General features: G+C 44.0%; 1 protein-coding gene across 2 annotated transcripts in view; it reads left to right on the top strand.

Moving 5' to 3' along the window:
• The window catches only part of LOC126293288 (plectin), a 181,218-nt gene that overhangs the window by 129,497 nt on the left and 35,179 nt on the right, over positions 1-16,542 (top strand). For both annotated transcript variants that reach the window (XM_049986410.1, XM_049986409.1), the window contains exons 11-13: positions 1,489-1,663; positions 8,547-8,773; positions 11,597-11,911. In XM_049986410.1, the coding sequence (XP_049842367.1) occupies positions 1,489-1,663; positions 8,547-8,773; positions 11,597-11,911 (717 nt within the window). The remainder of the gene's footprint in view (positions 1-1,488; positions 1,664-8,546; positions 8,774-11,596; positions 11,912-16,542) is intronic.

Here is a 16,542-nt window from a genome sequence, read left to right as displayed (position 1 = left end):
TAGTGAACATTAAAATTGCTACACCAAGAAGAAATGCAGATGATAAACGGGTATTAATTGGACAAATTTATTATACTAGAACTGACATGTGATTACATTTTCACGCAATTTGGGTGCATAGATCATGAGAAACCCGTACCCACAACAATCACCTCTGGCCGTAATAACGGCCTTGATACGTCTGGGCATTGAGTCAAAGAGATTGGATGGCATGTACAGGTACAGCTGCCCATGCACCTTCAACACGGTACCCCAGTTCATCAAGAGCAGTGACTCGTGTATTGTGACGAACCAGTTGCTCGGCCATCATTCACCAGACGTTTTCAGTTGGTGAGAGATCTGGAGAATGTGCTGGCCAGGGCAGCACTCGAACATTTTCTGTATCTCGAAAGGCCCCTAGAGGACCTGCAACATGTGGTCATGCATTATCCTGCTGAAACGTGGGGTTTTGCAGGGATTGAATGAAAGGTAGTCACGCGTCGTAACACATCTGAAATGTAACGTCCACTGTTCAGAGTGCCGTCAATGCGAACAAGAGGTGACCTAGACGTGTAACCAATGGCACCCCATACCATCACGCCGGGTGATACGCCAGTACGGCGATGACGAATAAACAAATCCAATGTGCGTTCACCAAGATGTCGTCAAACACGGATGCGACCATCGTGATGCTGTAAACGAAACCTGGATTCATCTGAAAAAATGGCGTTTTGCCATTTGTGCACCCAGGTTCGTCATCGAATACACTACCGCTGGTGCTCCAGTCTGTGATGCAGCGTCAAGGGTAACCGCAGCCACAGTCTACGAGCTAATAGTCCATGCTGCTGCAAACGTCGTCGAACTGTTCATGCAGATGGTTGTTGTATTGCAAACATCCCCATCTGTTGACTCAGGGATTGAGACGTGGCCGCACGATCTGTTACAGCCGTGCGGATAAGATGCCTGTCATCTCGACTGCTAGTGATACTTGGCGTTGGGATCCAGCACGGCTTTCCACATTATCCTCCTGAACCCAGCGATTCCGTATTCTGCTAACAGTCATTGGACCTCGACCAACGCTGGATCACGACCAATGTGAGCAGCAATGTCACGACACAATAAACCGCAATCGCGATAGGCTTCAATCCGACATTTATCACCTGAGAAACGTGAAGGGGCGCATTTCTCCTCCTTACACGAGGCACCGCAACAACTTTTCACCAGGCAACGCCGGTCAACTGCTGTTTGTGTTATGAGAAATCTGTTGGAAACTTTCCTCGTGTCAGTACGTTGTAGGTGTCGCCACCGGCGCCAACCTAATGTGAATGCTCTGAAAAGCTAATCATTTGCATATCACAGCATCTTCTTCCTGTAGGTTAAATTTCGCGTCTGCAGCAGGTCATCTTCGTGGTGTAGCAATTTTAATGGCCAGTAGTGTAAAATACCGGCGCCGGTTGTAACCGACCAGTTCTTCTCATCCACGGGCTGAGGCGAGACATGTTCCCACAGGAGCAGGCGTCCCGGTCCAGCGAGGAGGCGGCGGCCCTGCGGGAGGAGGTGTCTCAGATCCACGCCGCCTTCGCCCGCCTGCTGGAGGCAGCGTCCGCCCCCGCCATCGACGCACTGGCGCGTCGCCTCCACCAGAACAGGGACCTGCTGGCCGACATCGCCGCCGAGGGCGACGGTGAGTCACTCCTACCAGCAGGGTCAGCACAAACCTGGTGCTACGAGTAAGGTCCAAATGGGAGGCCAAGCTGAAAGGTGGAAAGAGTATACAGGGTGGTCCACTGATCGTGACTGGGCGAAATATCTCACGAAATAAGCAGCAGACGAAAAAACTACAAAGAACGATACTTGTCTAGCTCGAAGGGGGAAACCAGATGGCGTTATGGTTGGCCCGCTGGATGGCGCTGCCATAGGTCAAACGAATATCAACAGCGTTTTTTTTTTTTTTTTTATATATAAGACCCCCCCATTTTTGTTACATATTCGTGTAGTATGTAAAGAAATATTAATATTTTAGTTGGACCACTTTTTTTGCTTTGTGATAGATGGCACTGTAATAGTCCGAACATATGGCTCACAATTTTAGACGGACAGTTGGTAACAGGTAGGTTTTTTAAATTAAAATACAGAACGTAGGTACGTTTGAACATTTTATTTCTGTTGTTCCAAAGTGATACATGTACCTTTCTCAACTTATCATTTTTGAGAACGCTTGCTGTTACAGTGTGATTACCTGTAAATACCACATTAATGCAATAAATCCTCAAAATGATGTCCGTCAACCTCAATACATTTGGCAATACGTGTAATAACATTCCTATCAACAGCGAGTAGTTCACCTTCTGTAATGTTCGCACATGCATTGACAATGTGCTGATGCATGTTGTCAGGCGTTGTCGGTGAATCACGATGGCAAATATCTTTCAACTTTCCCCACAGAAATAAATCCAGGGACGTCAGATCCGATGAACGTGCGGGCCACGGTATGGTGCTTCCACGACCAATCCACCTGTCATGAAATATTCTATTCAATACCGCTTCAACCACACACGAGCTATGTGCCAGACATCCATCATGTTGGAAGTAGATCGCCATTCTGCCATGCAGTGAAACATCTTGTAGTAACATCGGTAGAACATTACGTAGGAAATCAGCATACATTGCACCATTTAGATTGCCATCAATAAAATGGGGGCCAAGTATCCTTCCTCCCATTAACCCCCCAAGGTCGCTGATCTTCCACTTGTCGCAGCCATCGTGGATTTTTCCGTTGTCCAATAGTGGATATTATGCCGCTTTACGTTACCGCTGTTAGTGAATGTCGCTTAGTCGGTAAATACTACGCGTGCGTAACATCTCTAACATCTCTCATCGTCCCGTAATTTCTCTTGTGCCCAGTGGCAGAACTCTACACGACGTTCAAAGTCGTTTTCGTGCAATTCGTGGTTCATAGAAATATGGTATGGGTGTGATCGATGTTGATGTAGCATTCTCAACACCGACATTTTTGAGATTCCCGATTCTCGCGCAATTTGTCTTCTACTGACGTGCGGATTAGCCGTGACAGCATCTAAAACACCTACTTGGGCATCATTTGTTGCAGGTCGTGGTTGACGTTTCACATGTGGCTGAACACTTCCTGTTTCTTTAAATAACGTAACTATCCGGCGAACGGTCCCAACACTTGGACGATGTCCTCCAGGATACCAGTCAGCATACATAGCACACGCCCGTTCGCCATTTCGATCACAATAGAGATAGTAGGGGCCCTGCACTATTTTTTATAATATATTAAAATACTTATACTCCTTATATCTTAAAACATTTTGTAGTAAAACAGGCACAAGTACAAAAACGTCTTATTTACTGTACCATATTTTGAAGATTTTTTGGTATAACAAACATGACATACATAGTACAGGATATCTCCAAGAAAGTTTACATTTGATGTGCCCAAATAAAACAGGGTTTAAAGTCTATTGACAAAATCTTTATTTATTAATGAAAGGTACAGTTTAGGAATTTACTTCTTAAAAACAATTTCATCTAAATGCAATCCGGCACACCTAAATAACTCATTTAAACAATGAAAGTTTACTTGACGACTCGGCGTGTAGACACTGGAATGGCTACCACTTCAATACGGATATTGTCTTTCAGTTGCTCCAGAGAAGTCGGAATAGTGACATATACTTTAGATTTGACATATCCCCATAAGAGAAATTCCATGGGTCTCAAGTCTGGACTGTATGGGAGACAAATTATGTCACCCCTCTTTGAGATCAATTTGTCAAGTAACATTTCACGAACTCGTAGTATAGATGCACTGGACGTGTGTACTGTGATTCTGTCTCGTTGAAACCATGTTCTCTGGTTATAAACAGGAAACTTTTCCAGTTCAGAAACCAAAAAATCATTTAGCATCGTAACATAACGTTCCAAATTCACTGTAACTGTACAACTACTCTCGTCCTCGAAAATGTAAGGGCCAATTATCTTCGAGCCAACATCACAGCCCATACAGTAACTTTTGGCGAATGAAGGCGTTTCTTATTCTTCTGTTTATCATTCGTTGCATCGCAGTAGCGGCAATTTCGCTTATGAACGTGACCGTTCGGGTGAAAATGAGTCTCATCAGACAACAAGATATTGTTAAATGAAGGGGACTCTGCCCCATCAATAACAAACAGCAGACTATGTCTGGCATCCTGAGACTTTAGTTCTTGCACCTATTGGATTTTGTAAGGGTGCAGTTTAAGGTATTTTCCAGGATTCGGTGCAGTGGTGGTCTATTCACAATTCAATAACTTGCACTTAACACAAATGTAATCGTCAGGATCGTCACGAACATACTCTCTACGGATTCGCCCATTCTTGATGACGTTGGTCGCCCGGATTTCAGGTTTGCTAGTGGTGAACCGGGCTCCTCAAACTTTTTGATCCATCTCCTGATAAGTGGAACTTGGAGCATCATTTAATCATTTACATTCTGCAATCCATGATCATTGAAAAATTTCCTCCCTGTTATAGTTACCGAATCACCGTTTTTGTAAAATTCTCGCACACAGAACGCGCGGTCGGAGCGGAAGCTTTCATTCATCCAATATTAACTGAATTCCGAAGGGCCAAGTAGGCGATGGACGTATCTTCCCCCCTCCCCCCCCCCCCCCCCAATGAGTTGTTGCGTATGCGCAGAGACTTCTTCAAACATAAACGTTCTTTTGAGGTACGCTGTACAGTACAAGTTCATTATAAAACAAGGATTTGTGAGTAATTAAAGCGAAATTACTGTAACAAGCTGAAAAATAATAGGTAAATAGCAAATAAAATTAAAACTCCGGAACAAAAATAAGAGATAGACACTTTCTATAATCCCCTAATAGTCAGTCTATGGAATCATAATTTCCTATTGTTGATATCTCTTGAAGAATCTTTTTCTTGGGCCATACTCTTGATGCTGTACCATTACGTCGTGCATTTTCAGTCTTCCTCGGCCTTTCTTTGACAATGTCCTGTTCTTTCTCCACTCCTCTTCTTACTACACCCATGGTAACTCCTGTCTAAGAACGAGGCGGATTGCTATAGAACTCACGATAAGGTGGACGAGTGTAGCTCTTCATCTCCTACAGACTTTTCGATTTCTTAACTTTTATTTCAAACTCATCTTCATCCAGAGGCTGTGGAGAGGTTTTGATGGGGTACCAATATTGGACCTCATACAATTTACTTCTGTAAACACAAGATTATGGCTTAGTGAATAACTGAACTTCATTGTCAAAGGATTTTCTTCGTTGATTCAGATTCGCCTGGTACTCCTCTGCTCCAACTTGTTTCCTTCTGTTTCTTAAGGAACTTTATCCTTTGCTATGGCATCAGTGGCTTTAATTGAAAGTTTTCTGCTTCCATTACGACCAAGGAAAATTTTCTCTTGACCTGCTTCACTACTTCCATCATGCCCTGAGGAACAAATACATCTTTGAAGTGTTTCTTTGCTTTTAAAACAGACCAAAATTTTTATAGGGCGATTTTGCCTCAAGATGTACAAGCGATATTTCAAAATATGGGCTATTTAAACACGCATTAAGTATTACTATAACATAAGTCATCTTCAAAGCATAAACATAAGGCTATTGATGTCCATAATAACTAAATCTTTATTACAGATAGCAGTAATTTCGCTTTCTGTCCACCATTTGACTTATACTAGTTGCATTCTAAATTCAGTCCAGGCATACGCTTAGAATGCGGCACTATTCAGGAAATTCCTTGCACTTCTTTTACTTAGAAGAGATCCACACTTCTCACTTGTTCCACTTCTCCTCTCAGCACATCAATTGATCAGCCCGCCAAATGTGAAATATGGATAGTGATTCGGTTTTTGACAGCAAGGAACTTTGCAGAAGCGGGAATTCATGGACAGACAAGTGAGATGTGTGGCCCCGATACGATAAATGACCGCAGAGTGCGTAAGTGGGTGAGAACTTTTCAGGACAGCTGGGAAAATGTTCATGATGAACCGCAATCAAGCCGACCATCAGTGATCTCAGAAGATTTGCTCAAAGCCGTGGACGAAAAGATTGACTGGCGATTCACAACTTTTGCCTTGGAATACGACTAGGAGAAATTTACACAAAATTGTCTCTGACAAGTTGCAATTTCATAATTTGTGTGCACGTTGGCTTCCCAGACTAAAAAACAGATAGAATGGCTGGTGCCCTTGATTTTTTGGACCGCTATCATAAGGAAGGCGACCAGTTTTCATTGTCACAGGGAACGAGACGTGGATTTCTCGCGTGATGCCAGAGGCTGGACGTCAGTCAATGAAATGGTGTCACATGACATCTCCAGTCAAAGTCAAGGGCAAGCAGACAGTCTCAACATGCAAGGTGATGGCAGTTGTCTTTTGAGAGACACAGAATCTCGTCAGACAACGTCATGCAGAGAGGGATATCAGCAAACACAGCCGCTGTTAAACTCTGACGTGCAACACAGAATAAGTGATGCGGTCTTCTGTAGTCTGGAGTTTTGTTGTTGCATGACAATGTCACACCCCATTCCGCCGTTCACACCCAAAGTCTGATCTGATCTTTTGAACGGCAGCAGATCGTCCATGCACCATACAGTGCAGACTTGATGCTGAGCTAATTTCACTCGGTCCACTACTTAAAGGAGTTACCCTGCGACAAGCGATTCGTAACAGATGAAATTGTGGAAGAAGCAGTTAAAGACTGGTTATCCTCAAAGTTGGCAGACGTCTATGACTTAGGGATACGAAAGCTTGTAGAAGGTTATGACAAATGTTTAAACAAATATGGAAACTATGTAGAAAAATTGAGAAACACTTAAGGAATTAAATAAAAGTTTTTTTTAAGACCTGTGATGGTTATGTTTTAAACATTGGAGGTATGAATTAAACAATGCCTTCAGTCACAACGTTTTCGTGTTTTATTAACTACACGATGCATTTCGGACCCTATGTACTTTGTTTTAATATATGTTTTATTTCTTCTCCTGAATTAGGTGAAATGCATATTTCTGTCACGGAAAGGTTTAATGTTGGGTTATGAATTTCGTAAGTCGAACGCGGAAAATTTGTGCAAAATAGTGGAAAATGAACAGTGTAAACTTACCACATAATCCAAGGAAAGCATTTTCAGCGTTTTAGTACCGGCAAATATTTTTTTCTCCGTCGTTTTATCACATGTCACTTCATTCAGGATGTACATTTGCACACAAGTGTTTATAAACTCTTCACAGATGTTTTTGTACCTGGTGTTGTGCTTAAAGATATAACTATAAACAACTGTAAATTTCGGACATTCTGAATACCCACGTATTTACAGTTACAGTGACTGGAGTTTCATACTATCTCTCCCACGAATTTCTTTCACGGACCAGATTGAAGATAATCACAAGCTAGATCCGACCCGCAAGCTGCCAGTTGTCCACTCGTAATTTAAGCAATACTGGGTTCTATTAGCCAAATATCCATTCACTATCGACAAGAAGGCGCATGCACAAAACCCGTGTCTCACTTGAATGTGGAAAGTGCCAGACACAAACGAGGTGTGTGGGAATAGTAATGAGTCTGATTTTTAATCTACCACAGTTTTTATTTTTTATTTTTTTCTCAAAGAACAATACTGTCTCCTTCAGAGTAGTTCCCTTCGGCAGCTGCGCACCGGCGGACACATTGTTCCCAGTCTTGGTAGCAGTGCTGGAAGGCTTCAATTGGTGGGGCTTTTAACATGTCAGACACACTTTTGAATGTTCTCCAGAGTCCCAAAATGACATTCTTTTAAAACATTTTCCAGTTTTGAGAAAAAAGGTCACAAAAACTCAGATAGATCAATAGGGTGCCTGTGTAACAACAGGAATGGCATTTGGGATCACAAACTCCGTGATAGACGTGGCTAAGTGATGTGGGTCATTGTCATGATGGAGCATCCACTTGTCCGCAATGTACAATCTCAGTCGATTCACCATCTTCTTGAGCCTCTCAAGGAAATTTTTGTAATACATATGGTAGACAGTTTGTTCTGGAGAAACATTCTGAGTAGAGCACACAGACATTCAAAGTTTTCTTTGGTTTTTAAAGTTGAAAGTCTCCCTGAACGAGATTCATCTTCAACACGTTCTCGGCCTTCCAAATATGATTTGTGCCAACGAAAGATTTGTGCTCCTGTTAAGGAATGTTCACCATAGGTCTGTTTCAACTTTTCACAGGTCACACTCGAGGATTTCATAAGTTCAACACAGAACTTGATGGCAAAACGTTGCTCTAAATTCCACTGTTCCATTTCCTTAATATGCAACAAAAACACAACTTCACTAAGGGCGCACTGAAAAATCACTTGATAGCTGTAGGGACTGGAAATCCGTACCAACCGTCTGGAAGGGACGAACACACCTGTCTACAACAAGTTGAGCAGCACAGCGTTGCCAGATCCCTCGCAGTGTTGTCAGCCTCATTACTTTTCTCGCAACCCTCGTACGCCAAGTTCAAGAGTAAACAGCACTGTGGGGACAACCTGTGGAGACGGTTTGCTTTCGTGCCACAGGGGCAGCAGCGCTGTCTCGCACGCTGATGGAGCTCGCGGCGCAGGCGGAAGCTGCAGACGCAGCGGCGCCCGAGCCGACTGCAGATGCTGACCGTGCAGACACAGACGTAGACGCCACAGCAGCACTGGCCACATCGGCTGCTGGAAACACTGACGAAGCTCCCACCAGTGTCGCACCCACGATGGATCGCACGGAGATTGTCACCAATCTGCCCAAGGTCTGGAAGGTGAGTACTGCAGCTCCTCAAAGCAGAGAACAATTGAGCCAGTCACACTTACCGAAATATCCTGGGCTATTAGTCCTTGGTCAGATGAATTTTTTGTTGAGGTTCACGTTTTTTCACCTACAGAGGACAACTCCAAGGGAGGCTGTGGCTTTTCTTTACACATAACGTGGTTGACAGAAAATAAAAATATATTCGATAGATTAATTGTTTTCTGAAAAGGAAAGCTTTTCAAAAAACGTTCAAATGTGTGTGAAATCTTATGGGACTTAGCTGCTGAGGTCATCAGTCCCTAAACTTATACACTACTTAACCTTAAATTATTGTAAGGACAAACACAAACACACCCATGCCCGAGGGAGGACTCGAACCTTCGCCGGGACCAGCTGCACAGTCCACGACTGCAGCGCCCCAGACTGCTCGGCTAATCCTGAGTGGCAGGAAAGCTATTCCATGATAAATTTCGTAATCGTTTTAACTCTTAATACTAAACAATGGAAAATTCAGTATGGAACGTAACACTACCAGAGAAATAAAGTTGCTACTCACCATATAGCGGAGATGCTGACTCGAGATAGGCGCAACAAAAAGATTCACACAATTATAGCTTTCGGCTATTAAGGCTTTTGTCAGCAGTAGACACACATACACACAAACACACACGCACATACACATACACATACACACACACACACTCACACTCACGCTCACACAAACGCAACTTGCACACACGTTTGCAGTCTCAGAGAAATGATACCACAGTTCTCTGAGACTGCAGACGTGTGTGCAAGTTGCTTTTGCGTCAGTGTGTGTGCGTGTGTGTGTCCCCTGCTGACAAAGGCCTTAATGGCCGAAAGCTATAATTGTTTGAATCTTTTTGTTGTGCCGGTCGCGACTCAACATCTCCACCATATGGTTGGTATCAACTTCCCTTCTCTGGTATTGTAATTCTTAATATTAAGAGTTAATATTAATTTTCATGATATAAATTTCTGCTATTTCACTATTAATTGTTCATTTATTGTACACAATCATGAGTTCGGCTTTGTAGCCATTCTCAAGTGCACGACGAACTGAAAAATATCACAATATGTCTGACCTGTCTGTGACATGTCATCGTCGTGAACACATTTCTCGTGACTGACGTTGTGCGCCATTAGAAAACCTTATGGGGGAACGACAGGGTGTCGGTCGAAAAAACTCGAAACTTTTCTATTACGGAATTCGAATGTATATACCCTGAAGAATTATTCCCCAGAATATTATGGGCGAACTCTAAAAAATAATTTACTCAGGGTAGTATCGTATACTGCTATATGCGAACCTGGTCTATTATACAGAGGGGTCCAAAAAATGTATCCACTGTTTAAAAGTCCATAACTGCCAAACCAATTGAGGGAGTTGTCTCATCTTTGGTAGCGTAATAGTTTGTACTTCTCGCAATTGCCACACAAGCGTTGTATTGCATTGTTTTGTTTTGTCAGATGACAGTCGCCAAATATCAGCGCTTTGTTCTTAGTTGCACCTAGCTACTCGAGTAAACACAGCTGGTGCAAGACTTACATTCGATGAAAGGAAGTCAGTTTTGAAGTGATATTTTAAGAACGAAAACATTAATGAGGTTTAATGGCAATGGCAAAATGAGTATCAGAGCCACCGACACATTTAACGATTCGTCGCATTTGAGGCAAATTTGAAGCCAAAGGCTGTGTTAAAGATGTACACAAACAACGATCTGGATGACCTGTAATAGTAACAAGTCCAGATAACTCCTGTCGTGTTTTACAACAATGCACTCGCTCACCACAGAAGCCTGTGAGACAGTGTGCGCGTGAAACTGGAGTGAGTCGCTCAAGTGCTCAGCGAATTTTGAAGACAACAAAGTGGAAGTACTACATTCCACGATTGCTACGTGCAATGAACGAGGACGACCCAGATCATAGAATGGAGTACTGCGAGCGGTTTACTAACATGGTGCGCAACAATGAAGAGTTTGCAGAGATGATTGTGTTGTCTGATGAGGCACAGTTCAAACTCAAAGCTACAGTAAATCGCCACAATTGCATCTACTGGGCCGCCGAAAATCCGAACGTCCATGTAGACAAAGCCGTGAATTTGCGAGGAGTAAATGTGTGGTATGGGTTGTCTTGCTGGGGCTCAATTGGGCCATGCTTCTTTGACGGCGCAGTTATCGGTGAGGTGTACCTTCAGAAGCTTCAGACATCCATTTTACCTGACATCTGAGACTTGTAAGGAGATGCAAGAGTTTACTTTCAACAAGATGGTCTTCCATCCCACTAACAAAATCGTATCTAGACGAAAATCTACCAGGAAGATGGATAGGCCGTAGCAGCGCTGTGGAGTATCCACCACGTTCCCCAAGCCTAACTCCTCTGGACTTTTACCTGCGGGGAACACTAAAGGACGTCGTTTATCGACAAAAGCCACGCACATTGGATGAACTTCGAGAATCTATCGTACATTTTTGTGCAAACATCCAACTGAACACGCTACAGCCAGTAGTTCGTGCTGCAGTTCGGCGGCATCGTTTGTGTGTGGATGTTAATGGTGACCATTTCGAACACCTACAGCGATATCTTTAAGTTGGACTTTAAGCTACACTTTCACCAAAAATGAGACAACTCCGTCAATTTGTTTGTAAGTTATGGACTTTTAAGCAGAGGATACATTTTATGGACCCCTCTGTATTACACGTGAGCTCTGTGAATGCCCAGTGAATGTCTTGAGCTGGGGATCTACTGTGCAGACCGTCGACTGCGGCAGTGTGGACTGATGAGGTGTCTTGTTCTCGTGCTGTGCCTGCAGGTGCTGATGGAGCTGCTGAGTCAGCAGCAGGCCGCAGGCGAGGCGGGGGATTCCCCGGCTGACGCCGACCGCGATCCCGCAGTGGATGACGTGAAGAGCCACTGTTACAAGAGCGTTGACACGCCGTACGGCCCGCGACTGGTGATCAGCGTCAGCCAGACCTTCCTGCGCCTCAAGGAGCTCATCCTGGAGAAGAAGAGCCTCCAGCGGGAGCTGTCGCGCCTCCAGCAGCTCAACGGCCACCTGGAGACGGAGCTGGGCCGCCAGCAGCAGCGCCTGTCGCTCGTCTCCTCAGAGCTGCGCAAGACCTGGGGGGTGAGAAAGGCTTTGCACACTTTGTGAAACTGTGCAGTTAAGAACGTGGCGCAACACTGTGCTGCCGTTTGTTCTCATGTCTTCGCTGTTTTTGAAAGAAATTGATTTCTAGTTTCTGCTGTGTATGGGAAACAATACTGTAATGTCTGTTTTGCTGAAAATTGTAAGATTTAGTGGATCTGTCAACTTTTTTTGGCTTCGATAATTTTTTAATATTCAATTATTTCTCGTGGTCCCCGTTACAGCTGAGTGCTTTCCTTCGCGACACTTTAACTGTTTACTTTCCGATAGTCATTTATTGTTGTAATAGACTCTAAGACAAAAAAAATCTCGCGAGGTTAGCCAAGAGCACTAATGCGCTTCTTCCTGGACTTGGGTTGGCGCGCCGGCTCCGCCCGGCGCATTAACGATCGAGGCGGGAGTGCCGGTCAGCCTGGATGTGGTTTTTAGGCAGTTTTCCACATCCCACTAGGTTAATACCGGGCTGGTCCCCATGCCCCGCCTCAGTTACACTGCTCACAGACATCTGAACACATTGACACTATTCCATGGATTACACTAGATGCAGACAGTTTGGTTACACTAATTCCGTCCTGGGGGGTACGGGGTGGCAGCAGGAAGGGCATCCGACCACGCCTTAAATTAACCTTGCCAAATCTGATTCACCATGCCGACCCTGTGTCACTGCGGGAATAAGGCACAAGCAAAAGAAAGAAAGAAAAGAAAGAACTCTAAGACACAAGAAAACGACATGCCACAAAGGAATTATCCAAATGCGGCGGAAATCGGTAGATGTGATGTACATGTACAAATAAAAAAATGATTAAAATTTCAGAAAAACTGAATAATTTTTTTCAAGAGAAAGAGCTTCACAAATTGAGCAAGTCAACACACGTTGGTCGCCGCCTGGCCCTTATACCAAGAATTACTCAGTTTGGTGTCAATTTATAGAGTTATTGGATGTCCTCCTAACGCATATTGTGGCGAATTCTGCCCAGTTAGCGCATTAGATCGTCAAAACCAGGAGCTGGTTGGAGGCCCTGCCCATAATGCTCAAAACGTTCTGAATTGGGGAGAGATCGAGCGACCTTGTCGGCCAGGGCACGGATGCAGCGACCTTGTTTGGCCAATGGAGGGTTCAGCAAGCACGAAGACAATCAGTAGAAACTCTTGCCGTGCGTGGACAGGCATTATCTTGCTGAAATGTAAGCACAAGGTGGCTTGCCATGAGGGGCAAGAAAACGGGGCGTAGAATGTAGAGCAGAACAACTTTAATTCAAAATCGTCTGAAGGACCAAAGAATCTGACACTTTTAGAGCAAACAACTTAAATCCAAAATCCGCTGACGGCCCAAGACTCAAGACTCATTAACATTAATTTTAAAAATGCCAAAGGCTTTACGTAAAACAGCCGCTGACGGCCCAAGACTCAAGACTCATTAACATTAATTTTAAAAATGCCAAAGGCTTTACGTAAAACAGTTCTCAAATTAGGCGGAACGCCCAAACCATCTGATGCCTTAAGGGCAAAACAACCTTAATCTAAAAATCGGGCTAGAAGCCATACAAGTACAAACAACAAAAACAAAGAAACAAGGCAGTTCACCCAAGGGCGCTCAGAAGGTAGCAGAGTCGGCCTGGAATTCAAACACTAACGCTCGCTTAGGTGACACAGGCAGTTGGCCCAACCATTGTCGATCCGACAACAACCCAACTGACAGACAGTCAACAGACCCACCGACAAGCTAACCTCCGCATCACCCGACCAACACACAATAGTGAGGTCAATGGAACAATGTAGAAGGTATTGGCGCCCACAACCAGTATACATTGAGCTGTCAAACTACACACTGGCTGGACAGTGACAACGCGATGAGGAAAATACACTGCCTGAATGGCCAGGTCAGGTAATCGGAACATTAACAGCCATAAGGCAAAAGATTCCACTGGTGCACTTCAATTCAGATAACCAAGTACAGTTAAACTCCACCAGAGGGTGGCTAAAATTTGCCAACTTGAAAACACACGTTGGTGCTCGCAGGAATATCCCAACAGCAGACAATGAACTCCAAATGACACAATGTGAACAGTCGTGACTTGCTGGTAGATTAAATCTAAACTCAGCTTTAATGTCCAGGAGCGGTGGGCCACGAACCTTGTAGCAATGGGAACAGGACCACATACTCCGGCACTGCATAGAGGCCGCCAGCAGGCCCAGCCAAAGTACACCCTGCAGAGATTTCCTCGCTGCTCCACACCAACCGACCACCTGGCCAGTCCCAGAAACATGCATTCCGTCACCCGACTTCACTGCCACTGCGTCCTGACTGCACTGCTGGTCCATCCTGAACCAACTGCCAGACACACGACGACCCGGAGATACTTTCGGTCACTTCATAGATGGTACGACAGTGCCCTTATTGATACGTGCTGCGGCTGCCACTAACAGGCACGTAAGGCAGGAAGTTAGTGACACCGGTAAATGGAATAAGAAAACAAGGCGGCAGTACCGTAATAGAGGATGACTAACAATAAATGGGATAAACAAGAGTCATGCACGACTCACTTTTGACACGATTGTCAAGCAGTACGACTGCTGGTGGGCTGCGGGTACACCCCTCATATACACCTGCTGCCAGCTGTGACATCACTGGTGTCTGCAGCATTGCCACTCGTAGTCATACCACCTGACAATGGCCAAGGAGTGTTTGGACAAAATTTCAAGTAATTTTAGTCCCTCGGTAGGGCTTAGAATACCGTCAACATACCACTGCGATGTAAGAGTGCCGCAGATGACTACCAAAAAGAAATGGAACCATCAGACAATCACTCTTGGTTGTCAGGCTGTGTGGCAGGTGACAGTCAGTTTGGTGCCCTACTGCTGTCATCTCCAGACATGCTTCTTTTGGGCAACAGGGCTCAGTTTGAAGCAGGACCCATCTCTGAGGACAATGCTATTCTAGTCAATGAGATACCAGGCGCAAGATGTGTGTGGAAATGCACAGGACATCAGTGAGTACCAACCTGATTGTCCCCCACCATACGGCCTGACTACCATGAGTGATGAACTGGGGTGCCATATCTCTTCATAGCAGGAACCCTTTGATAGTCGTTCACAGCACCCTTACAGCACAACATTACATTGACCATAGTCTACACTTTTGTAGTTGTCCTTTGTAGTAACCAATCTTCCACTTACATTTCAGCACAATAATGCCCGCCCACAAATGATGAGAGTTTTTATTGCTTCTCTTTGTGCTTGCCAAACATACCTTCACCAGTAAAGTTGTGGGATCTCTCCAAAATTGAGAATGTTAGGAGCATTATGGGCACAGCCCTGCAACCAGTTCTAATATTTGGCAAATCTAATAACATGTGAATCAAACATGCTGTCTAACATGACAGCCTTGGGAGAGCCAGTCCTGACAAAACTCTACCATCTGGTGAGTAAGATGTGTGAGACAGGTGGAATACCCACAGACTTCAAGAAGAATATAATAATTCCAATCCAAAAGAAAGCAGGTGTTGACAGATGTGAAAATTACCGAACTATTAGTTTAATAAGTCACAGCTGCAAAATACTAATGCGAATTCTTTGCAGACAAATTTAAAAACTAGTGACCTCAGGGAAGATCAGTTTGGATTCTGTAGAAATATTGGAACACGTGAGGCAATACTGACCCTATGACTTATCTTTGAAGATAGATTAAGGAAAGGCAAACCTATATTTCTAGTATTTGTAGACTTAGAAAAAGCTTTTGAAAATGTTGACTGGAATACTCTCTTTCAAATTCTGAAGGTGGCAGGGGTAAAATACAGGGAGCAAAATGATATTTAAAATTTGTACAGAAACCAGATGGCAGTTATAAGAGTCAAATGACATGAAAGGGAAGCAGTGGTTGGCAAGGGAGTGAGACAGGGTTGTAGCCTACCCCTGATGTGCCCTGGTGTTATTCAATCTGTATATTGAGCAAGCAGTAAAGGAAACAAAAGAAAAATTTGGAGTAGGTATTAAAATCCATGGAGAAGAAATAAAAACTTAAAAGTTCGCCGATGACATTGTAATTCAGTCAGAGACAACAAAGGACTTGGAAGAGCAGCTGAGCAGAATGAACAGTGTCTTGAAAGGAGGATATAAGACAAACATCAACAAAAGCAAAACGAGGATAATGGAATGTAGTCGAATTACGTCGGGTGATGCTGAGGGAATTAGATTAGGAAATGAGACACTTAAAGCAGTAAAGGAGTTTTGCTATTTGGGGAGTGAAATAACTGATGGTGGTCGAAGTAGAGAGGATATAAAATGTAGACTGGCAATGGCAAGGAAAGCATTTCTGAAGAAGAGAAATTTGTTAACATCGAGTATAGATTTAAGTGTCAGGAAGTCATTCCTGAAAGTATTTGAATGGAGTGTAGCCATGTATGGAAGTGAAACATGGATGATAAATAGTTTTGACAAGAAGAGAATAGAAGCTTTCGAAATGTGGTGCTGCAGAAGAGTGCTGAAGATTAGATGGGTAGATCACATAACTAATGAGGAGGTATTGAATAGAATTGGGGAGAAGAGGAGCTTGTGGCACAACTTGACTAGAAGAAGAGATCGGTTGGCAGGACATGTTCTGAGGCATCAAG

The sequence above is a fragment of the Schistocerca gregaria genome, chromosome 10 (genome assembly GCF_023897955.1).
Source record: "Schistocerca gregaria isolate iqSchGreg1 chromosome 10, iqSchGreg1.2, whole genome shotgun sequence".
Lineage (NCBI taxonomy): Eukaryota > Metazoa > Arthropoda > Insecta > Orthoptera > Acrididae > Schistocerca > Schistocerca gregaria.
The sequence above is the reverse complement of the archived record's forward strand: the minus strand, read 5'-3'. Positions and strand labels throughout refer to the sequence as shown.